The sequence below is a fragment of the Thunnus thynnus genome, chromosome 18, assembly GCF_963924715.1.
Source record: "Thunnus thynnus chromosome 18, fThuThy2.1, whole genome shotgun sequence".
Taxonomy (NCBI): domain Eukaryota; kingdom Metazoa; phylum Chordata; class Actinopteri; order Scombriformes; family Scombridae; genus Thunnus; species Thunnus thynnus.
The window spans coordinates 21,105,094-21,126,726 of record NC_089534.1 but is presented as its reverse complement, the minus strand read 5'-3'; the positions used below and the strand labels follow the sequence as shown (position 1 = coordinate 21,126,726).

At 40.6% G+C, this 21,633-nt stretch overlaps 1 protein-coding gene across 7 annotated transcripts in view; it reads left to right on the top strand.

Annotated features, from left to right (window-relative positions):
• gphnb (gephyrin b) overlaps positions 1–21,633 on the top strand; it is a 95,029-nt gene that overhangs the window by 35,003 nt on the left and 38,393 nt on the right. For all 7 annotated transcript variants that reach the window (XM_067572949.1, XM_067572951.1, XM_067572952.1 and 4 more), the window contains exons 3-8: positions 6,046–6,103; positions 6,228–6,320; positions 11,736–11,830; positions 11,946–12,012; positions 17,437–17,709; positions 19,139–19,273. In XM_067572949.1, coding sequence (XP_067429050.1) covers positions 6,046–6,103; positions 6,228–6,320; positions 11,736–11,830; positions 11,946–12,012; positions 17,437–17,709; positions 19,139–19,273 — 721 coding nt within the window. The remainder of the gene's footprint in view (positions 1–6,045; positions 6,104–6,227; positions 6,321–11,735; positions 11,831–11,945; positions 12,013–17,436; positions 17,710–19,138; positions 19,274–21,633) is intronic.

The window sequence follows — 21,633 nt, the reverse complement described above, 5'->3', positions numbered from 1 at the left end:
TGGGTTTAACTTTCATATAGGAGACTGGAGTTCGCCTCCTGTCACAGACCTGCAATTAACCTTCCCTTTCCTCACCTTAACCCAGTGTTAACCATGATAACCATGATTTATCTGCCTAACCTTCCTGTAGTTGCCATGTAAGGTATATTATAGAAGGCACAAATTTAAAAACTGGACATTTTCAAAAATATGCCATCACAGAATCAATCACAGACATGCTTGTCTTACAATAGGGTCGAGTAACTTGACAATGTCACTTCCTTCACGTAAGATATGTTCAAATGTCAATATTTGTTATCTAGTTGACCTGAACCACCTACCACAAACAACACATTCCCAGAAAACAAAGTTGCGTGACTAGTTACCACATGTAAGAGATCAAATCTGTGTTTAGACTAGATTACACAGCACAACCGGGAACAGAAACAGACAAGCCCCCACTGGCTCATAGGCCATGACAAAAACAGGAATGGTCACAATTATTCCATGAAATTATTCTTTATTTATTGTAATAAAGAAAATAAATTTAAGAAGTAAACATGGATATGAGGTGTGTTAGTCAGTGGCATGAGTTGAGCCCGTTGATTCACTTCAACTTATAGATTCCGTGTTAAACATTTGTTTGTAAATCTCAACTGAATACCTAGAATTATCATCTTTGAATAAACAGACAACCAATATACCAGCTTTAAAATGTAAAATTTCTATAAATAATTATAGGTTTGAGATGATTGTTATTGGTTTTCTTGGAGAAAAAAAAACAACGTGTCAAACAAAATGAGTCATTTTAAGCAAAGACTGCATTTTTTGTGATAAACCCTCCTCTCTGGGGCTCCCTGCAAGTTAAAACACATATACTTGTGACTCAGTTGTGTGTCAGTAAAGTCTCAATTATTCTGAGGTTGTACAGAGCTGTACAGAGGTGTAGTTTACATTGAAAGTATTTGAAATACACATGAGCAGTGCTTGTTTGGCCACTGATGCTAACTTTGTTGTTTAAATATACGAAGGCTGTTTGATATGTGGTGTGTGTGGTGTAGAGAAAATAAAGGAAAATGAAATGGGAGAAGGAGAGACTGTCAGCAATGCCAGATCTGAACCATGGTGACATTTATTCTGTAAATAAATAGAATGCTTGTGGGGTGGAGTGGTCTGCAGAATATTTTATAGTGTGTGTGTGTGTTTCTGAGGCTGCGTGTGTGTGTGTGTGTGTTGTTTAGTGCCTGTGAGTGGAATCATGGGAGTGGAACCCCTCGCTGAGCACTCAGAGCTCTCATCACGGTAGGGGTTTGAAGAGGTGGGCTTGTCCACTCCTCCTCCATCCCTCCATCCTTCCCTCTATCAGCTAACATGTTGAGAGGTGACCCCTTGAGAGCTTTCCTACATATGGACGGACCAACAACTCAGCTGTAATGGGCTCGACTCCATGCTACTACTGGGAGAAGGGGAGATGGCCAAGGCTCTCCTCTTCCTCCCTGGATGGTGTGTGTGTGTGTGTGTGTGTGTGTGTGTGTGTGTGTGTGTGTTAGAAAGCAAGAGAAAGAAAGAAAGAGGGAGTGAGATTGAGTGCCCTGTACAAAGAGCTTGTATTATTAATGAAATCACCCCGGCAGATGGGTCTCATCTTGGAAGTGTCCCACAACCACCAAGATTTGCAGCTGGCCCACATGCACACATGCACACTTCCCGTCTCTCTCGTTAAGTGTGCCCCTGACAGTCCATCCCTCCTTTTTTCTCGCTCTTTTCACTCTACGCCTCTCTCTCCTTCTCTGTCGTTCTGTCTTCCTCTCTTTATCCTCTTCTTCTCTGCTCGTCTTTTATTCATAGAGAGATTTGGCTGAGGCGTCCAGGCTTTCAGGCCAAAACTACTGCCGTGTTCTCCCCCCCCCCTTGCCTCACTTCTTCTTCCCCTTCCATTCCTACCTACCTCCGCCCACATCAGGATTTGTCCACACCTCGAGCAAAAAGCCTTTATACCAGTCTGACTATACCTCTGGCCTGCAGTTTGAAGAAGAGCTTTATATGTCATAACCCCCTGCAGTAGAAAGAGACATAGATGGGTGTTAGAGATTAAAATGTTGCAGGCCCTTTCCCCTTTAATAGGCTTCTCCCAGTTCAAAGCACACCCAAATACAACCTGGCACACTATCTCCAAAGACACCAAACATGCTGAAAAACACATTTACAGTATGCACATATATCACCTATACATTAAGCTGCGTTTAAAAGTTTACTTGTAAGGGATATGTAGGATTGGGATTATAATTATTTCTACAGCTGTTTTTTTGGAACAAACACAAAAAGTGCGTGCATAATTTTTTTTTTTACAAAAAATATTCACAAAATGTATTGTGCGTCTTCTGTAAAACTAACAAAATCTAAGGGGTCAAAAATATACATACAGCACAGCTAGTATTTAGTAACATGCCCCTTTGCCCTTTTCACCTCAATTAGTTTAGTTTGGTTTAGATTTTAGTTGCCATCAACAAGCTTCTTTGTGGCTGAATTGGTAGAATTCAAGTTGTTTTCTTACATGGACTTGTCTTTTAAGGGCAATCCACATATTTTCAACAAAATGGAGGTCATTACTTTGGGAAGGCCTTGTTTTAAGATATATATAAAAAACTCTGATTTGAATAATCATATCTGATATGTTTTTTTCTCATAAGAAAATTTTAAAATGACATACGTTCCTTCTCTCTGATTGAAAATCCAGAGTCTATGAATATGCAAATATATTTCATTTCAAGTTTAACTTCACTGAGAAGTTCATTCTTAGTGTATTTGCTCTGCAGGTTTTTAAAGTTTTTCCATATCGCACTTGTGTAAGTTGCATACTGGACCATGATTGGCTTCTTCACTAGTTTTGATGTCATAAATCATGTTGGTAGGTGCAGTACATGTGTTCAACTGAGCACAGAGAAACTTGTGAAAACATCTTCCTTCTGCACAGTGAAGGTTAAACATCCAAGTCAAGTAAAATAAGCAAAACACATTTTTTTAGTGGAGAGGGAACTTTAAATTGAACTTGATTTAGCCATCCCAAAACCACTTCTGATGTGTGTTTAGGGTAATTGTCCTGTTGGAACACCCAATTGCATCCAAGATTTAACTTTCTAACTGACGGTTTGATGTTGTCCTGAAGAATCCTGAGACAATCTTCTTTGTTCATTACTTAGTCCACTTTCTGCAGTGCACCAGTTCCACTGGCAGCAAATCAGCCCCAGAGCATCATACTACCAGCACCATGCCCGACAGTAGGTTCAGTCTTCTTAGGGTCCAGTGCCTCACCTTTAACTCCATAACATACTTCTCATACTTTCCCCATTATGATGTTTGCAGCTCAATCTAATGAGTGCAATAAAACAAGCCCTATTTATATGGACACAAAACATCGACTTTAGTCAATCACAATCACTGACAGGCAGTTAAGAGCAAACTCAACCAACTTCATAAAGTTAAATGACATTTTAGAATTTTCAATGCCTATAGGACAATATTTATGATCTACAGTACTGTAAGTTGTTGTATGTGTATTTTTGACCCAGCCAGTTTTTGTCATATTTTGAAAATATGATAAAAACAAACACAACAAATTTATAAAGGATATGAAACGTATTTGGGGGTTTTTTGTGACAAAGAAGTACATTTCCCAATCATGTCACAGATTTTCTGTCACAGAAAAACAACATTTGCTGAAATAATTAAAATCACCACACTGCCCAGACATTAATGTCGGTAACTGTACATACATTCACATATCTGCATCCATGTACACACGTATACATGCACAAATATACACATATGTGTGCACATACACGTATGTGTATGTATACTGTACAGTGTATGTACATATACAGATACTGCATGTGCTTTAACATGTAAATGTACATGTAGTATCATCAAACTGTGTTCATCTCATTCATGTCATCTTTCTGTGGCTGTTTTCATGGATCATGGATGTAGCTATGTTGTAATATGACACTCTTAATGTATCTATGCATTCATGTATATAAATACTACAGATGTTATCTATATATGCATGCACACACATATGTCTCCATTCATGTAGACACAGTGTATATAGGCCTATATATAGACATCAATATCCATTGACATGCACATACATGTAGTCACACATACACACAAATCACATTAAATCTTTAAGATTCTCCAAAAAACCCTCAGCAAAATGTACCTACACACACTCAAAAAAAAAAAGTCCAGTCAACAACATATTGCTCCCTTCGCACAGAAATGGCATCCCCAATAGTTACAAAAAAAACAGAAACACAAACATTCACTGGCACACACAAACTCTCACACACTCTCTCACGATGAACAACACAGCAACTAGAGGCTTCAGACAGGAGGGGTTGCCTAGGAAACGGTGGGAAGGAACCCTAGTTATTTGTGTTGAGCATATTTTCATTTGGGCTGAAACAGAGAGGCATAAAAACCCCAGGAGAGGGAGAGAGGTGATTTGTCCTGACAGCTCCTTTACTCTCCCGAGGTGTAACACAGACACACACACACACACACACACAAACACGTAATCGGACGAATGCACATGCATGAACACATAAACACACACACACACACACACACACACACACACACACAGATGCCAAAACCCTCCTCCCTCCCAAGCACATCAAGAGAAGTAAATCACTCGTGCTATCACAGGAATGTCAGCAGGGGAGTGTGTGTGTGTGTGTGTGTGTGCACAAGTCAGTGGATGCTCCGAGTAGCCCTACATGTGCAGTGTTTTATGAAAAAGTACTCCTTAAATGATTCTCTCTGACTTCCCTGCCTCTTTTGTCAGAACCAGACAGCTTCCCTCTGAGTTTCATGCCTCGTTTCCGTGCACGCTTGCTGCAGTATTTTGCTGTTGTCTTGCTTGGCGTGTCTCTTGGCTTCTCGGTTGCACAGTTTGAAAAACTGAGCAGAGCTGATGGATTTGGTGAATGATATTTCCAGGGGCGCGGAATTCACTCTTTGTAACCCAGCGTGTGAAGAGTTAGAGCGTCCGTGTGGGTAAAAGCATCTGAATGATGTGAATAATGTTCTCGGGAGTTTATGGGTATTTGTCTGAGGGAGGGTATCATGGCGTTTAAGTGGCTGACGCGGAGAGGAAACATGATGCAGTAGTCTCCCAAAAATAGCGCTCCTTAAAAAAAAAGAAAAGGGTTACATAAGGGGTGTCTGTGCAGAGCCTTCACCTTGAGCCTGGGGTTGTTGTTTTTGGGGTGTGATACTCAGTATGGCCACAGGAGGTCGCTATGGCTCTCTGCTCAGCTGCAGCAGCTGCAGCAGCTGCTCTGTCCTTGTCAGAGCTCCCTCTCCAGTGGGCTGTCCTGTGGAAAATCCTTTCAGGAGGGGATGTTCAAGGGCATTCTCTCTTTCCTCCTTTTCTCTGCTATATTCCTATGTCTCTCTTTCACTTTTTTGTTTGATTTCTCTCACATTTTTACTATATCCTCTCAGTCCTTTGTGTGTTTTCTATATTTTCTCCATCTGTGTACTCACAGGCTTACCATTTCTTAGATGACAAGTTTCTTCAGAAGTTTTGCCAGTTGTGAGGCCAGATGCTGAAGGTCAAAGGATGTTTCAGTCAGACAAACAGCACACTGATGAGCTTTTTGGATGCATGTCTGGGATCTGTCTCTTTTTTGGGTGGGGTGTTTATTACTCCGACAGGAAATACTAGCAGAGAAAGACAGAGATGAGCGGATAATGTCATAAAATGCACCTTGCATCTGCTGATACACTTAGACATTCCACTAGTGGCAGCAGGATGGTTTATATGGAGAAGAGAGAGAGTGTCCTTCAACTGGTCAACCTGGGTGTAACTTCTCCATTGCTGCTGAAGCATCGTTAAGCAAGACGCTAACTTCTGACAACATCCACAGAGCCTTAGTTGACCTCTGAATGGGTGCAAGACAAATGCAGATTTCCTTGCAGGACTCAATAAAGTATCTTATCTATGAAATCTAATACATGAATGACTGTATCTGTGATCTAATGACTGTCTTCCTGTCTCAGGTTGGGAGGTATGATCGCGGCCTACAAGATAGTGCCGGATGAGATTGACGAAATCAAGGTATGTCGGTATTTATGTACCTATAACGGATCATCTCTATCTAACCATCGAACTATTTAGTCCTACCTGTAGCAGTCATTTCCATATTTATGCTAACTGTGTGTGTGTGTTTATGGACCAACAGGAGACTCTGGTGGATTGGTGCGATGAAAAGGAACTTAACCTCATTCTAACCACCGGAGGCACCGGCTTTGCCCCGAGAGACGTCACACCAGAGGTGGGCTTCGATGTTTTTCATTAGAATATGTCAATCATGAATCTATCTGACAATTTAAAAGGCACATTTTGTGTTGCTTTTTTTCCGGGGGTTTTTCCATTTTTTTCATTTGCTAAATTACAAAATCTGACTAGATAGAGCTAAATTTGGTTAAATTTCTCCCAGTGCTGCACATTATTTTTACACTCACCAGGGGCAGACCTTTTTTTCTGATAAAGGAAGATGAGGTGTACATGGTTTGTTGAATACATCATGAACAACAATGTGTTAATGGACATTTTGAGGTGTTCTGTGTAATACATATTGCTCCCATTTGTGAGGAAAATTACCCAGTGCTTTTCTTAGCTTCGGTTTTGAATGAAAAAAAATGAAATACTGACCAACATTAACACCTTATCCAGTGCTTATCAGTTTTTTAAGATGTGTTTTTCTGATGTTCAGGACATCTCTCTGATTATTTAAGCCCCGGTCATGAAAATGCTCCTAAGTCACATTTAAGGTCGTTTGCGGTATTTCAAAAGTCTGCAAACTGTAAAATTAAGCTTGAGAGTATTAAAATAGAGCTAAAAAAATGTTACATAAGAATAGAGGAGGACAGCTTGAGGTGAAATATGGACACTGTTATGGCTAAGTGGTCATATTAGGGGAAATGATATTATGCTGCTACAATAGAAGTATGATGACTTCACTTGTATAAGCTACAGTAGGTCTTAAAAGGAAAGGCTGTTGAAAGACAGATCTCTCCTGTTGCTGCTTGTGCTTTTATTCAGAGAACCCCTTTTTTTTTTGCTGACACACATTTGCTTACACATGTGTGTTGCAGCACTGATTAACAGAGAGTGTAATTAGCCCCACGGTCACATGGGAAATAAAGAGGCAGAAGTTAAATCCTTATTGACTCACTAAAAAAAAATATGGGATCTTGTTGCAAGCAATTGAGAGATAATGGGTGGCAGGTGTCAGTATGGGTGAGTTGAGCGTCTCTATCACTGATTATTGATAGAAAAGGTGGTACAAAGGTATACATACGATATCAGATTTCCTACTTTTCCTACTTGCTTCATTGTTTTGACATATCTCCATAGTTTGCACTGATTAACTGTGCTAATTTATGCACATCTATTTGAATTATATTAGTTGGATGTTTCCACAGTGACAACCTCTGGTTATAAGGGTTGCACACACTGTTCTATGTGACGTTTTTAGTGTCCCTTCAGTATTTGTACTATAACTTAACCTATTTATGATGACTCCTTGTTTCTGCAGCAAGTCAGTACTAAGAGAAACGTTAGGGTGCTGTACATTAACATGAACAAAGCTAAATGCTAATCGTCACTGCGGGATTCATATAAAACCATACACAAGTGTACAGGTACTTCCATGCATACACACAGTATACTGTACTGTGATGGCAAAACACTGCGGTGTATCCATGCAAGAATACACACTTAGGCTCTTTCTTTTTTCATCTCTTCCATGCATATGTCTTCACTTGCCATCATTAACCAAATAACTTTGCTAACCTTTTTTTTGGATTTACACTACTGTACTCCTCCTGTTACATGTACTCAATCAACCTCACACACAGATACACAAACACTCACACGATTTGGCAGAGGCTGAGTGGTGGTTCTCAGCAGTATCAATGGTCCTCATCAATCATGGTAGACAGCAGCAACCTTCCTGGAAGAAGGAAGACACGTACACACTGTAGTCGCTGATAATACCTGCTATCTGATTCAACCCTGTGTGCTGGAGACAAAGATATCTCTCTGTGTCTCTGTGTGTTTGAAGGGTGTACGAGACACATACGACTGTGTTCAGGTTTAGATTTAAACATGACAATTTAATGCCAATACTCCAATCAAATAGCTTTTTGTGTCATTAACTTTTGTCATTGCATTAATCAGAAATATTAATGTTACTTTAACTTAAATTGTCTTAATTTGTTAAACTTACATTAAGTAGTACAGTACATGTCGCTACACTTTAAATTAGCATCCATTAACTAGTTTTGCAGGATCTCTGTTATTGTTGCATGGAGACTGGCTGATAGACACTTAAATCTGCTCCGAACCTTATGAGCGCTTCAGGGAGATTTCAAATGAACTGTAACTAAGTCTAATGTAACTCATTTACCACATATTACTGGTTTTCCATAGCTGTGTTGTCATGTTATACTGGTGCCCTTGCTAGCTGTTGTTATTGTACACCTTGTAACATATTTCACTCCTTTCCCACAAACATTTCCTTTATCTCTTGTCTCTTCCTCTTACCTTTTGCTTTAAGAAACATTTTATGGCAATAATATTATCTGATCGTTTGCAGCACATACTGTATGTTGAGGTATAGATGGGTGTGATGGACAACAGTATACCAGTAGTTGAAAACCCACGTGAATGCAGTGCCACAAAGTTCAAACACTGTCCATAGTTGTCATTTGCTGCTGCTTGCATTGATTTGTAAATTTGGGATCTTAAAGGAGATAACATGCATTTTGTGATTTTCCGTTATTTTTATACTGTTATGATGTCAGATGTCTATGTTAAACATAGTCAGAGGTCCAGAACCTGAGGTGAACGTGTGTTAAATGCTCCCTGCAAGTCAAAATCCAGGGCTTTAGCCCACTCTGAGCACCTCGTTTGCAATGTTACCTCTACTTCTCCCTCATGATGACTTCAGATGGTTCGCGTGTGCCCACAAATGGCCTCTGTTCCGTAGCCTTTGTTGTTCCATATGTTGTTCACATTGTCCACTTGTTCGGATTCAGGCTTGAACATTTATGGATGTATTTGAGAAGTTTTTGTTTCAAGTAAAGAACAAGAAAAAGAAGTGAAATCGTACTACTACCATTTGTTGAAATAGCCTCCCGCTGGCCAATCAGAACAGAGTGGGCTCATCAGGGAGGGGGGCCGTAAAGCGACAGGAGCTACAAAAGACCTGTCTTAGACAGAGGCTGAACTGCATGAAGGGCAGCCACAACTTCTATATATCTATCTCTATCTGCACCTCATGTAAACCTACAGTAAGGGGTTGGAGGTTAATCTATTGCTAGTTTCCATCCAATAGTTGCATGCTCCATTAATTGCCTTCCCCAGGCAAGTAGATTGATTTCTGGTGAGTAGCCTACAGAGCGGGAAGCGTGGAGGAAGTATAGGACATGTCTGCTCCAGGACAAAATTTTCAACTTCAAACAATTTCTGACCTGAGACATGAAAGCACTCCCTACTTTCTTTGTACATGGATGCAGCATTTTTGCAGACAAAAAGAGCCAGAGGAGGCTTTTAATACATATCATTTTGTGTGATTTCATCACACACATCCTCATAGTCTTAGAGTCCTTCTCCTGCCCTTGTGATAAATCCCCTCACTCTCATCATACACATGTAATTAAGACAAAATCTCACCCATTTGTTCCTGTAATTAGAAGATGTATGCTCAAATCATACATCTTGTACACTCCATCTGAGTGCATACCACAAAGAACTGCTGAATCAAACAAACCCATATCCTTTTCTCCCAATCAGTGACTTTACATGATGTATGATGAAGTATGAATCCAGCCTCACCCCTCCCTCTCTCTCTCTCTCTCTCTCTCTCTTCCTCCTTCCCTCTTGTTTCTATCTCACCCCTCCTCAGTCCCTCCCACACTCTTTTCCTTCTCCTCATCTCTCTTCGCTCCCTCCATCTCTCTCTCTCTCTCTTTCTCTCTCTCCTGAGTCCAAGCCCACAGTGCTCATCAGTGGCTCTTCTCCTTTGAAGTCTTTTCTCTCCCCTCTCCCTCGCTAATGGTGCGTTTGAAGTGTCACTCAACTCAAGGGCACCCAACACACACAGCTGGAGGAGAAGGCACTATCTTCTCCACCATCTATCTGTCAGGAACGTGCCGCATCAACAGAGGACCCACAAACTCATGCACAAACATATGTATTTGTTGCACATGTCCCTGCAAAGATAGTGATACTTACAAAGCCACAACCTCTAGAGACCAAATGTCTCCCTGCTGATTTGTATGTAATAAAATCCCACTTGACTATCCAAATCATGCAAGCACATGTTGCGCACAAACTATGATGAACAACTGGTTTTTCTGTAAAATCCTAAGCCGTAGGACCAACTTATCCATCATTAAACTGCTTAATTAGACAAGCTGGCCAAAAAAAAGACATATTCACATATTGATTCCAAAGATTTAATCAATCTTGATTGCTAATGGGGGATGTAGATTGGAAGGAGACAGGTCAGATAAGGATTTTCCAGCCTTCAGACAGTTGAGACATGGATTGTGTAAGAGAGATTGTAAATCAATATTTGAAGGGCAGTCCTGATGTTTTGATTCAAGACGTGCATTCAGGAGGTTGTTGGAGAAGTGTAGGCTATCATCAGCATTTCCCGGTCATCTACATGACATCTGGGATTTTGCTTACATAGCACTTGACCAAATGTTGTTGTCGGAATAGAGCTTTGGCTAAAAGCATGAATGTTGTCCTTTTGACAAGATGGCAACTGGTCAAATGCAAGTTAAGGTGAAAGTGAAGGTGGAGAAATGTATCAGTATCCAGCTACTTTAAAAGTCCATGTTGAAATGAATTATTTTAACTAAATGCCTTGTGTGTTTGTGTTTTTTTCTCCATGCAACTTTAAATTTATTTGCTCTGCATGTACAGGCAAGGATATAATATTCAGAACATTTTTACTTTTGTTCCTTAATGTAACTCACTTTGCTATGCTGATTTTTACAATGTATGTGTCACATTTAGTACCTTTATTTCATTTTAGTTCCTACTGTAAATTGCTGTCATTTCATTGCACATGGTATCACATATGGCGATCTGAAATCTCATGTAACTGTCTCATTTGCTCCCATCTGCTTGAGAAATATCTTCTGGGAAAACAGCCCTCCTGTTGGTTTTCTTTTATATAAATAATATTTGAAAAGTGGATTTTATTGCCTTTTTGCAAGTGAACCAGAGTTTGTCAACAAAAAGCTAAATTATTAGACAGTCAGGTTGGAGTTTTAGGTAACATAGGGCAGATTCCAGTCCTTGTAACTTTACTCATGATGGATTTTACCGTGTGCAGTTGTCAGGCTAGCTTTTAAACTGCTGTGCATCAAATGCCAACATTCATCTCTTTGTTTGAATCCCTGTTGTTTCAATTTGATTACATTCTCATCTGTAATGAGCAGCACGATAGTTTTCTTGGAGGAGGAAGCAAAACCAACATTTTTAGTTGAAATGACATGGCTCTCACCTTCCCATATAAAATGAACTCAAGGAGTAAATGCTCCAACAGTTGATTAAACCACTCCTAAGATACTTTAGGTGAACACACGGTTAGTTAAACTATGATCACACTAATGACCCCCCCAACCCACTCCCTACTCCCTACTCCCTCCCCCTCTCTCCTCTCCAGGCCACTAAGGAGGTGATAGAGCGCGAGGCTCCAGGGATGTCTCTGGCAATGCTGATGGGATCCCTCAACGTCACACCACTAGGCATGCTATCCAGGTCAGACACACACGCTCACACGACACAACCAAAACACACACTGACTTGTCGCACTCGTTCTGCACCTTCTGCCTCTGTATTAATTCAAACTTGCCTCTCTGTTTGCGTGTTACAGACCTGTGTGTGGTATCCGAGGGAAGACACTCATCATTAACTTACCAGGAAGCAAGAAAGGCTCCCAGGTACAGTAGGATGTTTCAAGAGTTGCAAACAAATGTATTGTACCAGATCAGCTTCCATCTGTGGATGTTAGGGTTACAGTAGGTTTAGTTTAGTTGCTGCAGTGCAAACATAAAGGACAGGATCACAATTTTTCAAAGCAGCAGTCAGGTGCCCATATGAACATTGAAAAAGATTTAGCTCACTGCAATCATTCCTCCTGTTCATACTGACCATTAGAAGATCTCCTCCAAATGTGTTTACAATGTAAGTGATGGAATACAAAAATCCACAGTCCTCGTTTTGAGCAAAAATGTATCTAAAAGTTTATTTGAAGATAATATTTGGCTTCAGCCGTCTGACTTAATCAAATAAAGTGGATATCTTCCACATTTACAGTCATTTTAGAAAAAAAAACTGACGTAATTTGGCACTAAAAGACTAACCTTGAAAGATATTGACTTGATTTGACTCATTTGGACAGCTGAAGCCTAATATTATCTTCAAATAAAATTTTAAATACATTTTTGCACGGAGGGAGGGCTGTGGATTTTGGCCCCCATCACTGACATTGTAAGTGCGTTATGAAGGCATCTCTTAATAGCCAGTATGAACAGGAGGAATGATTACAGCAAGAAAAACGTGTCAGTGTTCATTTGGACACCTGACTGTTGTTCTAGGACAAGCCTGAAACATTGTGAACTTATCTTTTAAGTGGAAACTGATTCACCTGACCAGTGTGATTATGTGATGATTAGGACATTTTTTGTGATTGTAAACAAAACAAATATTTGTTTGGTACAGTGACAATTTCACATCCCAATAAATTCATTTTCAATATCAATTTCAGGTTTAGCTTTCAATATAAATATCATTTTCAAGACAAAATATAGCAAAAAGGCAGCACCTACAATGAGTGTCTCTATCTAAGCAAAAAAATGTAGGATACATACAGCAGCAACCAGTGACCCCTTCTTGGATGCTGCATCTAGGTATTAGCTAGCTATTAGCTTAGCATTGTGCTAGTAGCATGACTTCTAAAGGTCATCTTTACTTAGATCTATGTGTCTACATAAAGTCTTTACCTGTTGTGTGCAGTATGTGTGTGGATTTGAAGGTGTAGACTTTGTGTGTATCTGTGTGAATTCATTTAATTGATTAATTGATGTTCCTATATGTACAAAGGCATAGCTGCACAGTACACGTGTGGGCTTGTGTTTTCATGTATGTGTTTGTTCACGTGTGTGTGAGCATGTGTTCGTATGTTAATGTAAACCTGTATATATATATGTGTGTGTGTGTGTGTGTGTGTGTGTGTGTGTGTGTATTTGTGTCCACCCACTGCTGTCTCTTTCTCTCCCTCCATCTGTCTCCCTCTCTGCTGTGCTGACCTGCACATCTGTCTCTGTCTCGTTGCACGCCCGCTTCTCCTGATCGATTTTAGTATTTCTTTTAATCAATTACACCACCTCTCCCCCATCTGCTGCCTTATTAGTGTCTCCCTCATCAACCCCCAGTTAAAGTTAACGGCACAAGCAGCCCATTGCAAGCTTTTATTATAATGATCTCCTGTCATAAAGATAGCGGGGAAGTCCAGCTGAGCCAGCCAGACGCAGCCCCTTATGTCAGAGTGTCGGCCGTGCATCTTTTAGCTGCTCATTTAGTCTCTTTGGCCTCATTCACACTGCACATAAATACAGTCTATCTGTACATTCTGTTCGCATATTAATGAATTCAATCATGCCCTTGTACTAATTGTACCATGGATATATAATAAGTGTTCCTGTTGTTTGCCTTTTTGACCACGTTGTAATGAGATTTCAGTTTTTTATTTTAAAAATGGTGAAGCAGAGGATATGATTTCAGCCTCAAGAGTTAGCGGTCCAGAAAATCTCCGATGAAACCTGCCAAACTGATCTAACAATGTCATGACTTTGTTTTAGTGTTCCATGACTGTGTAAATGATTTTATGAATACATATTAGGAGGGAACACTGAAACCTTGTACATTTAGAAAATGCTCAAATTCAAAACTAAATGTGTTTAAAATAGTTTGATAGCAAGAATTTTAGTAGCCAAATGTTACTGTATATCAGTCAAGCCCTAATTTTCAAAATAAGCAATAGTGTAGACCAGTGGTTCCCAAAGTGGATGCCAAGGCCCCCTGGGGTGGATGTCATTCTATATTTATTGTGCTTTTTAATATTATTTCAGCGTGTTAAATTGAGGTGACATTTTACATTAATTATGTTTTATATTTTGTTTTTAAATATTAAAAAAACATTTAATATGCAGTGAAACCTTAGCAAATGACGACTCACAGTTGCCGGTTAACATAGTAACATGATTTTTGGCTGGCAAATTCTTCATGTGCTCAGCATTAAGAAGGGTTTCCATGACCAAAAAATGACATCATAATTTATAAAAACATGCTCATTGTTTCCACCTTTAACAAAAGATACAGGGTAATAGGAGATGAAGTGTGTGAATATGTGTTTGAATGATATTTCAGTTCAGATATTTCATTAAGCCTGTTGGTCAGCTGACGGCATTTGGTGACATCATCACTACACATTATGATGTTTGGTGATGAAGCTTCCTCCTGTAGTGATGATATTTACCTGTGAGGAAGACATTGATACCCACTGTGATGACATTTCTACACACTGCAATGACATTTCTGTCTAGCGGGACAGATATTTTTTCAGCAAAAGCCACGACACTGGTTGCAATTTCACCCTGTTGATTCTTGTTGAGATCTGATCATTTATCACTTATTTAGACCTTGCATTGCATTCATGTCCTTGTTGCAGTGTCATAAAACTTAACCCCTTTGTCTGTTCTATCTATTTATGTGTGTATGTGCTTGTATGTACAGAGATGTTTGTATTAATGTTACTGTGACGTGGACAATGTACTGTACACACTGTGGAAACAAATCCTCCATTTAGGGACAAAAAGTAAATGCATAGTACGGTGGAGTATATCACTGCCCACCATATCTCATCTCTATTCACTCTAAATCACAGTCCTTTATTTTAAAGACATGTTTCTATCGTCACAATGATAATGTTTGACAGTGGTTCCCAACCACTGGGCCACAGACTGATACCTGACCACAAAACCTTTGCTACCAGGGAAAAAATATGATTCGACAAAAAATTACTTATTATATATATACTTATATTACTTTATTGTATAATGTAGTTAAGTAGAAGTATAGAATGTGACCTCATATATTTGTGCAGTAAATACTTTGGATTTATCTTGTGACGACCCCCAGGTTGGGGAGTTATCGCTCATTAGCTTGTCAATCTATGTGTGCTGTGTTCCTATTGCTGCTGCAGCTAGCTAACAAGAGTAATAAACAAAAACAAACATTGTTTGAGATTTTCTTCAGGGGGCAGGGGAGGTAAAAATCCTAATGTGGGTGTTATAATATCCTAACTTTTTTTCAGTTGTGTTCAGTCGTGATAAACCCTCAAACATACACACACACAATCTGGAGGAGGACATTGTCAATATAGAAACATTCCACTTTGCTAAAAACTTTGGGATCTAAGACTAATGTCTGTTATTGTCCATCTTACTGTCTCTTTTTCAGTTTCTCTCTCTTTTCTCTTCCTTTCTTCTTCACTTTTTCTCTCTGTCTCACTTTCTTGTAGTTTCTTCGAGCTTTCTCACTCACTAAACCTCTGTCTCTCTGAGTCTCTTGAGATCTCATCCTCCCTGTCTCTCTCTCTCTCTTTCTCTATCTGTCTCTCACCGTCCTCCCATGCAGCCGTCCCCCTCACGACCACCACCACCACCCCTTCAGAACAGCGGTGCCTTCCCCTCCTCTTCATCCCTCTCTCTCGCTTGTGTTTCTCATCCGCTGGCAGTATATCCAGGGATTCTGCTTTTTAGTGTTCTTGACAGTTACTCTCCTCCAGGACAAAACAGAGGATAAGAACAAGGGGGTGAAAAAAAACGCTCCTGACGTACCTAAAAATTTCCCCAGCACACAATGAAAGAACAAAACGGGAAAGGAGGAATGTCACCAGGCTCTTGACACTATCCTCACTCCTTTTTTTTTTTTTGCCCAATCCCTCTCCAATTCAGCCCAACCCACCTGGACCTCCTTTCCATGTCTTCCAAAAATGCTCAGATGTGGGCTTCAAACACACTAGCAAGAGGCGTAAACAGTCTACTATGAGCTGAGGGGTTTGAGTGGAGTGTGTGTGTGTGTGTGTGTGTGTGTGAGGGAAGGTGGGGGTACCGGGTGGAAAGGTTACCTTGCGGCTACGCAGCAGGGTTGGCGGGCTTGTGGTCGAATACTCAGATTAACCTATTCAGTTGCTTTCATCTCTGCAATCCGATCAGAGTCCTTCTAGTCTCCTTTTTGTATTTTTCATGCACAGTGGTGGAGGATGCTATTTCAGGCATGTATGCATCCTAGTGTGTGTGTGTGTGTGTGGATCCACTGGATTTAATTTAAATCAAGGTTAACGTCATCATAATTTAATCCAGATTGTAAAACGAGACGTAGAGTGGGAGAGGTTGCTCCGAAAGCCCTGTTCGCCAGCCAGCGTAGATACTGTAAAGCGTGTGGCCGATTAATAATGTATCTTTTCAATGCTTAAAATACACAGGAAGATAAATAATTTCACAGATTAGCTCTTGTCTCAGGAGTAAGGAGAATGGAGCATTTAGCATAGCAGAGGAGCCCACAGGCACACTGACACACAGAGAGGAAAACGGAGATGGAAGGAGGAAGGAAGGAACACAAGCTAGTACAAATGTGGCCAGAGGGAGGCGCTGTGATCTGCTGAGGTAGAGGAGGAAATCTCTGCCTTTCTCTTCCCCCACTTAGAGTGTTTTTTTTGATTTCACTGCTCCAACCAGGGTCACGTACAGCAGTTGTTGCACAGAATCGAGCAGATGACAGTATTCCTGGTGGCATCAGAGACACATGTACTTTCAGATACCTGACCTGTACTGTAGAGAGCCAGGCTTTTATCCAAAACCAGCTTATACTAGAGGACAACATTTAATCCTAATATTTCCTTGTTTTATGATCTGCTTCCGTTTTATTTTGCTGTGAATTCTGTGTCCTGTTAATGTAATCTCATCTCTTCCTCCATGTTTACTTGTCGTTGAGATAAATTCAGGATAATATACATTTCCACAGCAGTAGTGATGTCATACTCACCATTCTGTCACTCTGAGGTTTTCTTTTTAACAGAAATACAGTGTTTACTCACAGTTCTACTCTACTTTTCTACTTTTTTTGTTAAATGGTAAACTACTGTGAATGAAACAAGTCCCCAATTTAAAGGACAAAATGTAACATTTGTAACCGCCCTCCAGAACAACTCATATAACCCTTTTCTTCTTCTGGTTTGCAGACTGTAAGACATCAGTCAGTGACGCTCTCTCCTCCCTTGTACTCCCCTTTCTGTCTTCCAGGAATGCTTCCAGTTCATCCTGCCAGCGCTGCCGCACGCCATCGACCTCCTGCGGGACGCAGTGGTGAAGGTAAAGGAGGCGGCAGACGAACTGGAGGACCTGCCGTCACCACCGCCGCCCCTCTCGCCGCCGCCCAACAGTTCGCCACGCCGCCAGACGGAAGACAAGGGCGTGCAGTGCGAGGAGGAGGACGAGGAGAAGAAGGACAGCGGCGTGGCGTCCACCGAGGACAGCTCCTCCTCCCACATCACCGCCGCATCCATCGCCGCCAAGGTACCAGGACAGAGAAGAGGAGAGGGGAGGGTCTTCTTAGATCAGTTTCCATCCATTTCAAGCTGTTTGTCATCTTTACATGTCCACACATTACATTCATGCAAATATGTTTAAGGTGCTATATGTAGCAATTTAACATTAATGAGCCATCACCAAAATTATTTACAAAGATTAAGATTTGCAGCATGTATAATATATGCCTCTATACTGGGATTTACTGTATCAGTAAGTTGTGAGAAAGCGGGACTACTTTACTACATCAAACTGGAAGTAGGTGCTGTTTTTTCATAATGTATAAAGGCGATGCAGTGAGGACAAAAAGACAACAAAAGGAAGACAGGAAGAAGTTACATAGCAACAGGAAGTACTGTAGATGCATGATAATAACAGTGAAATTAGCTAATGTATGAATATGTGAAGCATAGTTCTGTTAGATACAGTATGTCATCAGTCTTTGAAGAAATTACGATTCAAAGCACTTTAGCAGAATTGCTACTGATCCAGGCTTCCAGGAGACTGTCATGACACCAGTGTTTCATGATAAGTTTGATCATAACATATCAGTGTTTAAAGAATGCTACAGGTAACACCTGTAAATTATAGATTTACTTTTTTTCAACCCATAACTGACTAAAAATGTCTCGGCTTATTTATAAATGTGAATGAAAATTACTCTGTTGCTGCTTCCCGCTGGGCTTAGATACAGTCCAACTGGGCAATCATTTACACCTTCAAAATCTATGATTGATCTCCTTGCTAAAAACAGGAAGTGCACAGTCAAACATTTCTATTGCTTCTATTGTCTCAGTACAGAGACATCATCATCATCATCCTCATCACCTCGATTTGAGAGTGAATCCATCCTTTAACATAACCTTGTCATGTATCTCTGTGTATCATTCGTTTGTGACTCTGCATACATTTGTGTGTCTGTGTGTCATGTGTGTGTGTGTGCAGTCACATGTAACATCAAGTATCTCTCCATACCCATCATCCTATCCTGCCCTGTCCGCAGCCTGGACCCTGCTTTATGGCTCCCTGTTGTCAGGGTAACATCCCACCTCATTGTCCAGTCACAGATGGATGTTGGTAAGACTCCGCCACCCCGATATCTCAACATTATTTGTCGCCGTCATGTCCTCATGTCATATTTTAGAAGTCATCTGCTGTTCATCTGCATCAACCCTGTGAGTGTATTAGTTTGACATACAACGACGTATCTGAGATGTTGGAATATTTGTCCTCCGGGCCAGTGTGTGTGTGTGTGTGTGTATGTCTGTACAGTAAATAGGTTTGTAGTGATACTGTATATATGTGTCCTCCTGGATCATCACTATCAGTATGTGTGTGCGTGCCTGCATATGTTGCGTATGGCGTTTATATGCGTGTCTGCATACGCTTGTGTGTGTGTGTGTGCGTGTGATCTCAGATCCCAGACTCCATTATTTCGCGGGGTGTGCAGGTGTTGCCCAGGGATACGGCCTCTCTCAGCACCACGCCCTCGGAGTCGCCCCGCGCCCAGGCCACATCCCGCCTCTCTACCGCTTCCTGTCCCACACCCAAAGTAAGTACACGCACACATACACGCATTGACACAAACACAGATTCTTCACTGTTGTACTTATATCCTTGTGAGGACTTTTTATTGACGTTAATTTTTTAGCTAACCGCTGAACCTCAGCAATAGCTGTAACTGTTATCATAAATCAGTGGTTTCCAATCAAGGTGAAAGATAAATCTAGAGAGAAGATTTTTTTCACTCAAACTGTGGAGTTTTTCTCTTTTGAATGAGGTACAAACTGCTAAACAACAGATCCAGAGAAAACCAGACTTAGAAATATTAGATTAGTTTACAGATGTCACTTCATGTGATATCCAGGTATTAAAATTGAAGTTCCATTGTTTGATAAAATGATCTAATCTCTTAAAAAAACTAGGTCTTTTTCCTGATCTTTCAACAGTATCACATGGTCTTCATCGGTGGCTAGAGTTTGATCAGTTGTCATGGACATGGAACTGTTGACGTGCTGACTTAGAACTTCTCACCTATGTTGACTTCAAAGTTATGCATCAAAATCTACTCTGAACCTTGGAAAAAGTAGTGTGATGTAAAAGTCCCAACTCAAGGTCTTCCTACTAGCCTGCTCCAGAGCTTTCAACTGTATTACACAGTCTTCATCAAATGGGAAGATCTTAACTTTTAAGCCAACAGAGACTAGAAGTCCTTGAAGTGCAAAAGGAAAGATAAAATCCTAATAGATACTGAGTCAACTTGTATGTCAATTAAACCGTTGCCCTGACAACTGAGTAAACTCCATCTAAGATACATTTTCTGACCACTACATCTCTACATGCTCACACACACCGACACACACACACACACACACACACACACACACACACACACACACACACACACACACACACACACACACATTGTCCTGACTGGTGCTTTCTTTCAGTGTCTCAATATCGCAAAGTGTGTGTTTTGTGTTTGTTTGTATGTAAAATGTGTTTTAATGTGTAAAACCCCTGTTGTTGCTGTGTGTGTGTGTGTGTGTGTGTTTACGGAGACAGCAGGTTGTGTTTCTTATGCTTGGATGCGTATGCCTACAGTGTTATTCCCCAGGTTTAATCCAGCACATTGCAAAATTTCAGACATACACCCACAGTGAGCTCTGTGTGTCCTCACTTCAATGGGATACTTAAACATTTTGTGGATCCTTGTCCCTCTTTTTCCCCAAAATTGCTTTGTCGTCACTCTTAGCGCTGTCTGCAGTGCTAACTTGTTTTCTGTTAAACTGACTCACATAATTAATCTCGATGCAAAAAAAAACCCAACTAATTGTAATATGAAATGTCCAAGTATCCTCCTATGTTTTAACTGATCTCTCCTGCAGGTTTTTAAAATGCCAAATGGCATCAACTCTCTCTCTCTCTCTCTCTCTGTCTCGCTTTCTCTCTCTCTCTCTCTTTCACCTCATCTGTCAGTGTCGCGTCTCCATGTGTCTCCTGGACAGCAGGCAGGTGCCATGGGAATAGATGATGGGGTTGCCATGGGAACAGAGGGATGGGATGTTAGTGGAGGGCTGGGTGCATAGGCGGGTCATGCGACAGACGAGGCAGCCAAAGGAGATCTCGCTCTCTCTCTCTCTCTCTCTCTCTCTCTCTCTCTCTCTCTGTGCTCAGGAGTGTTTAGGGTTTTTTTAGAGCGGTGAGAGGTCAGCAGTAGAGAGATGGTGAACCCCGGCAACAAATGTTAAAAGTCTGGTGGTAATGTTGATATTTAAATATACAGTTCGACTAGATGTGAACAAAGAACAAGCTGGCATAGCGAGTACGGAATACTATTAATAAAAGACATAATAACATTATCTCTTCTGTACCAGTCTGGTCCTGAGTCCCTTTTTTCTGTGATACTGGACACCTCAGTCCGCAAGATTTTGTGACTTTGTCTCTGTCTTTACTGATGCTGGTTTTTCTTGAGTATTGTAGAAAATTAACTCACCACAGTGTTTTATAATAGAAATATTATTTCTCCTCGAGATCTTGTTAGAACCGGTGCTGATATTTCACATGGTTTTAACCCAAATTGGTCCCCAAAATAAAACTAGACATGTTTTTGATTTGTCCCAAAAAATAAAAAAATCACAGAATCACTTTGTGCAGACATGAGACATTGTTTTCCCAGAAAGAGAGCGATGACTGGAAACCTCCCTGCAGCACTTTGGGTTTAGCATGCTGCTCAGATTTTGCACCTCAGCACTGTGTCCCGAGTTCATTCAGTTCCATTTTTGACCTTGTTTGTCGTTGACCTTTTAATGTACAGCCAATTAGATGACAGCTGTATGTGACATGAATTGAGAGTGACCCATGATAGACAGACAGGAGGAAAAAACTTCCCTCAGGTCAGGTTCCTCCCCA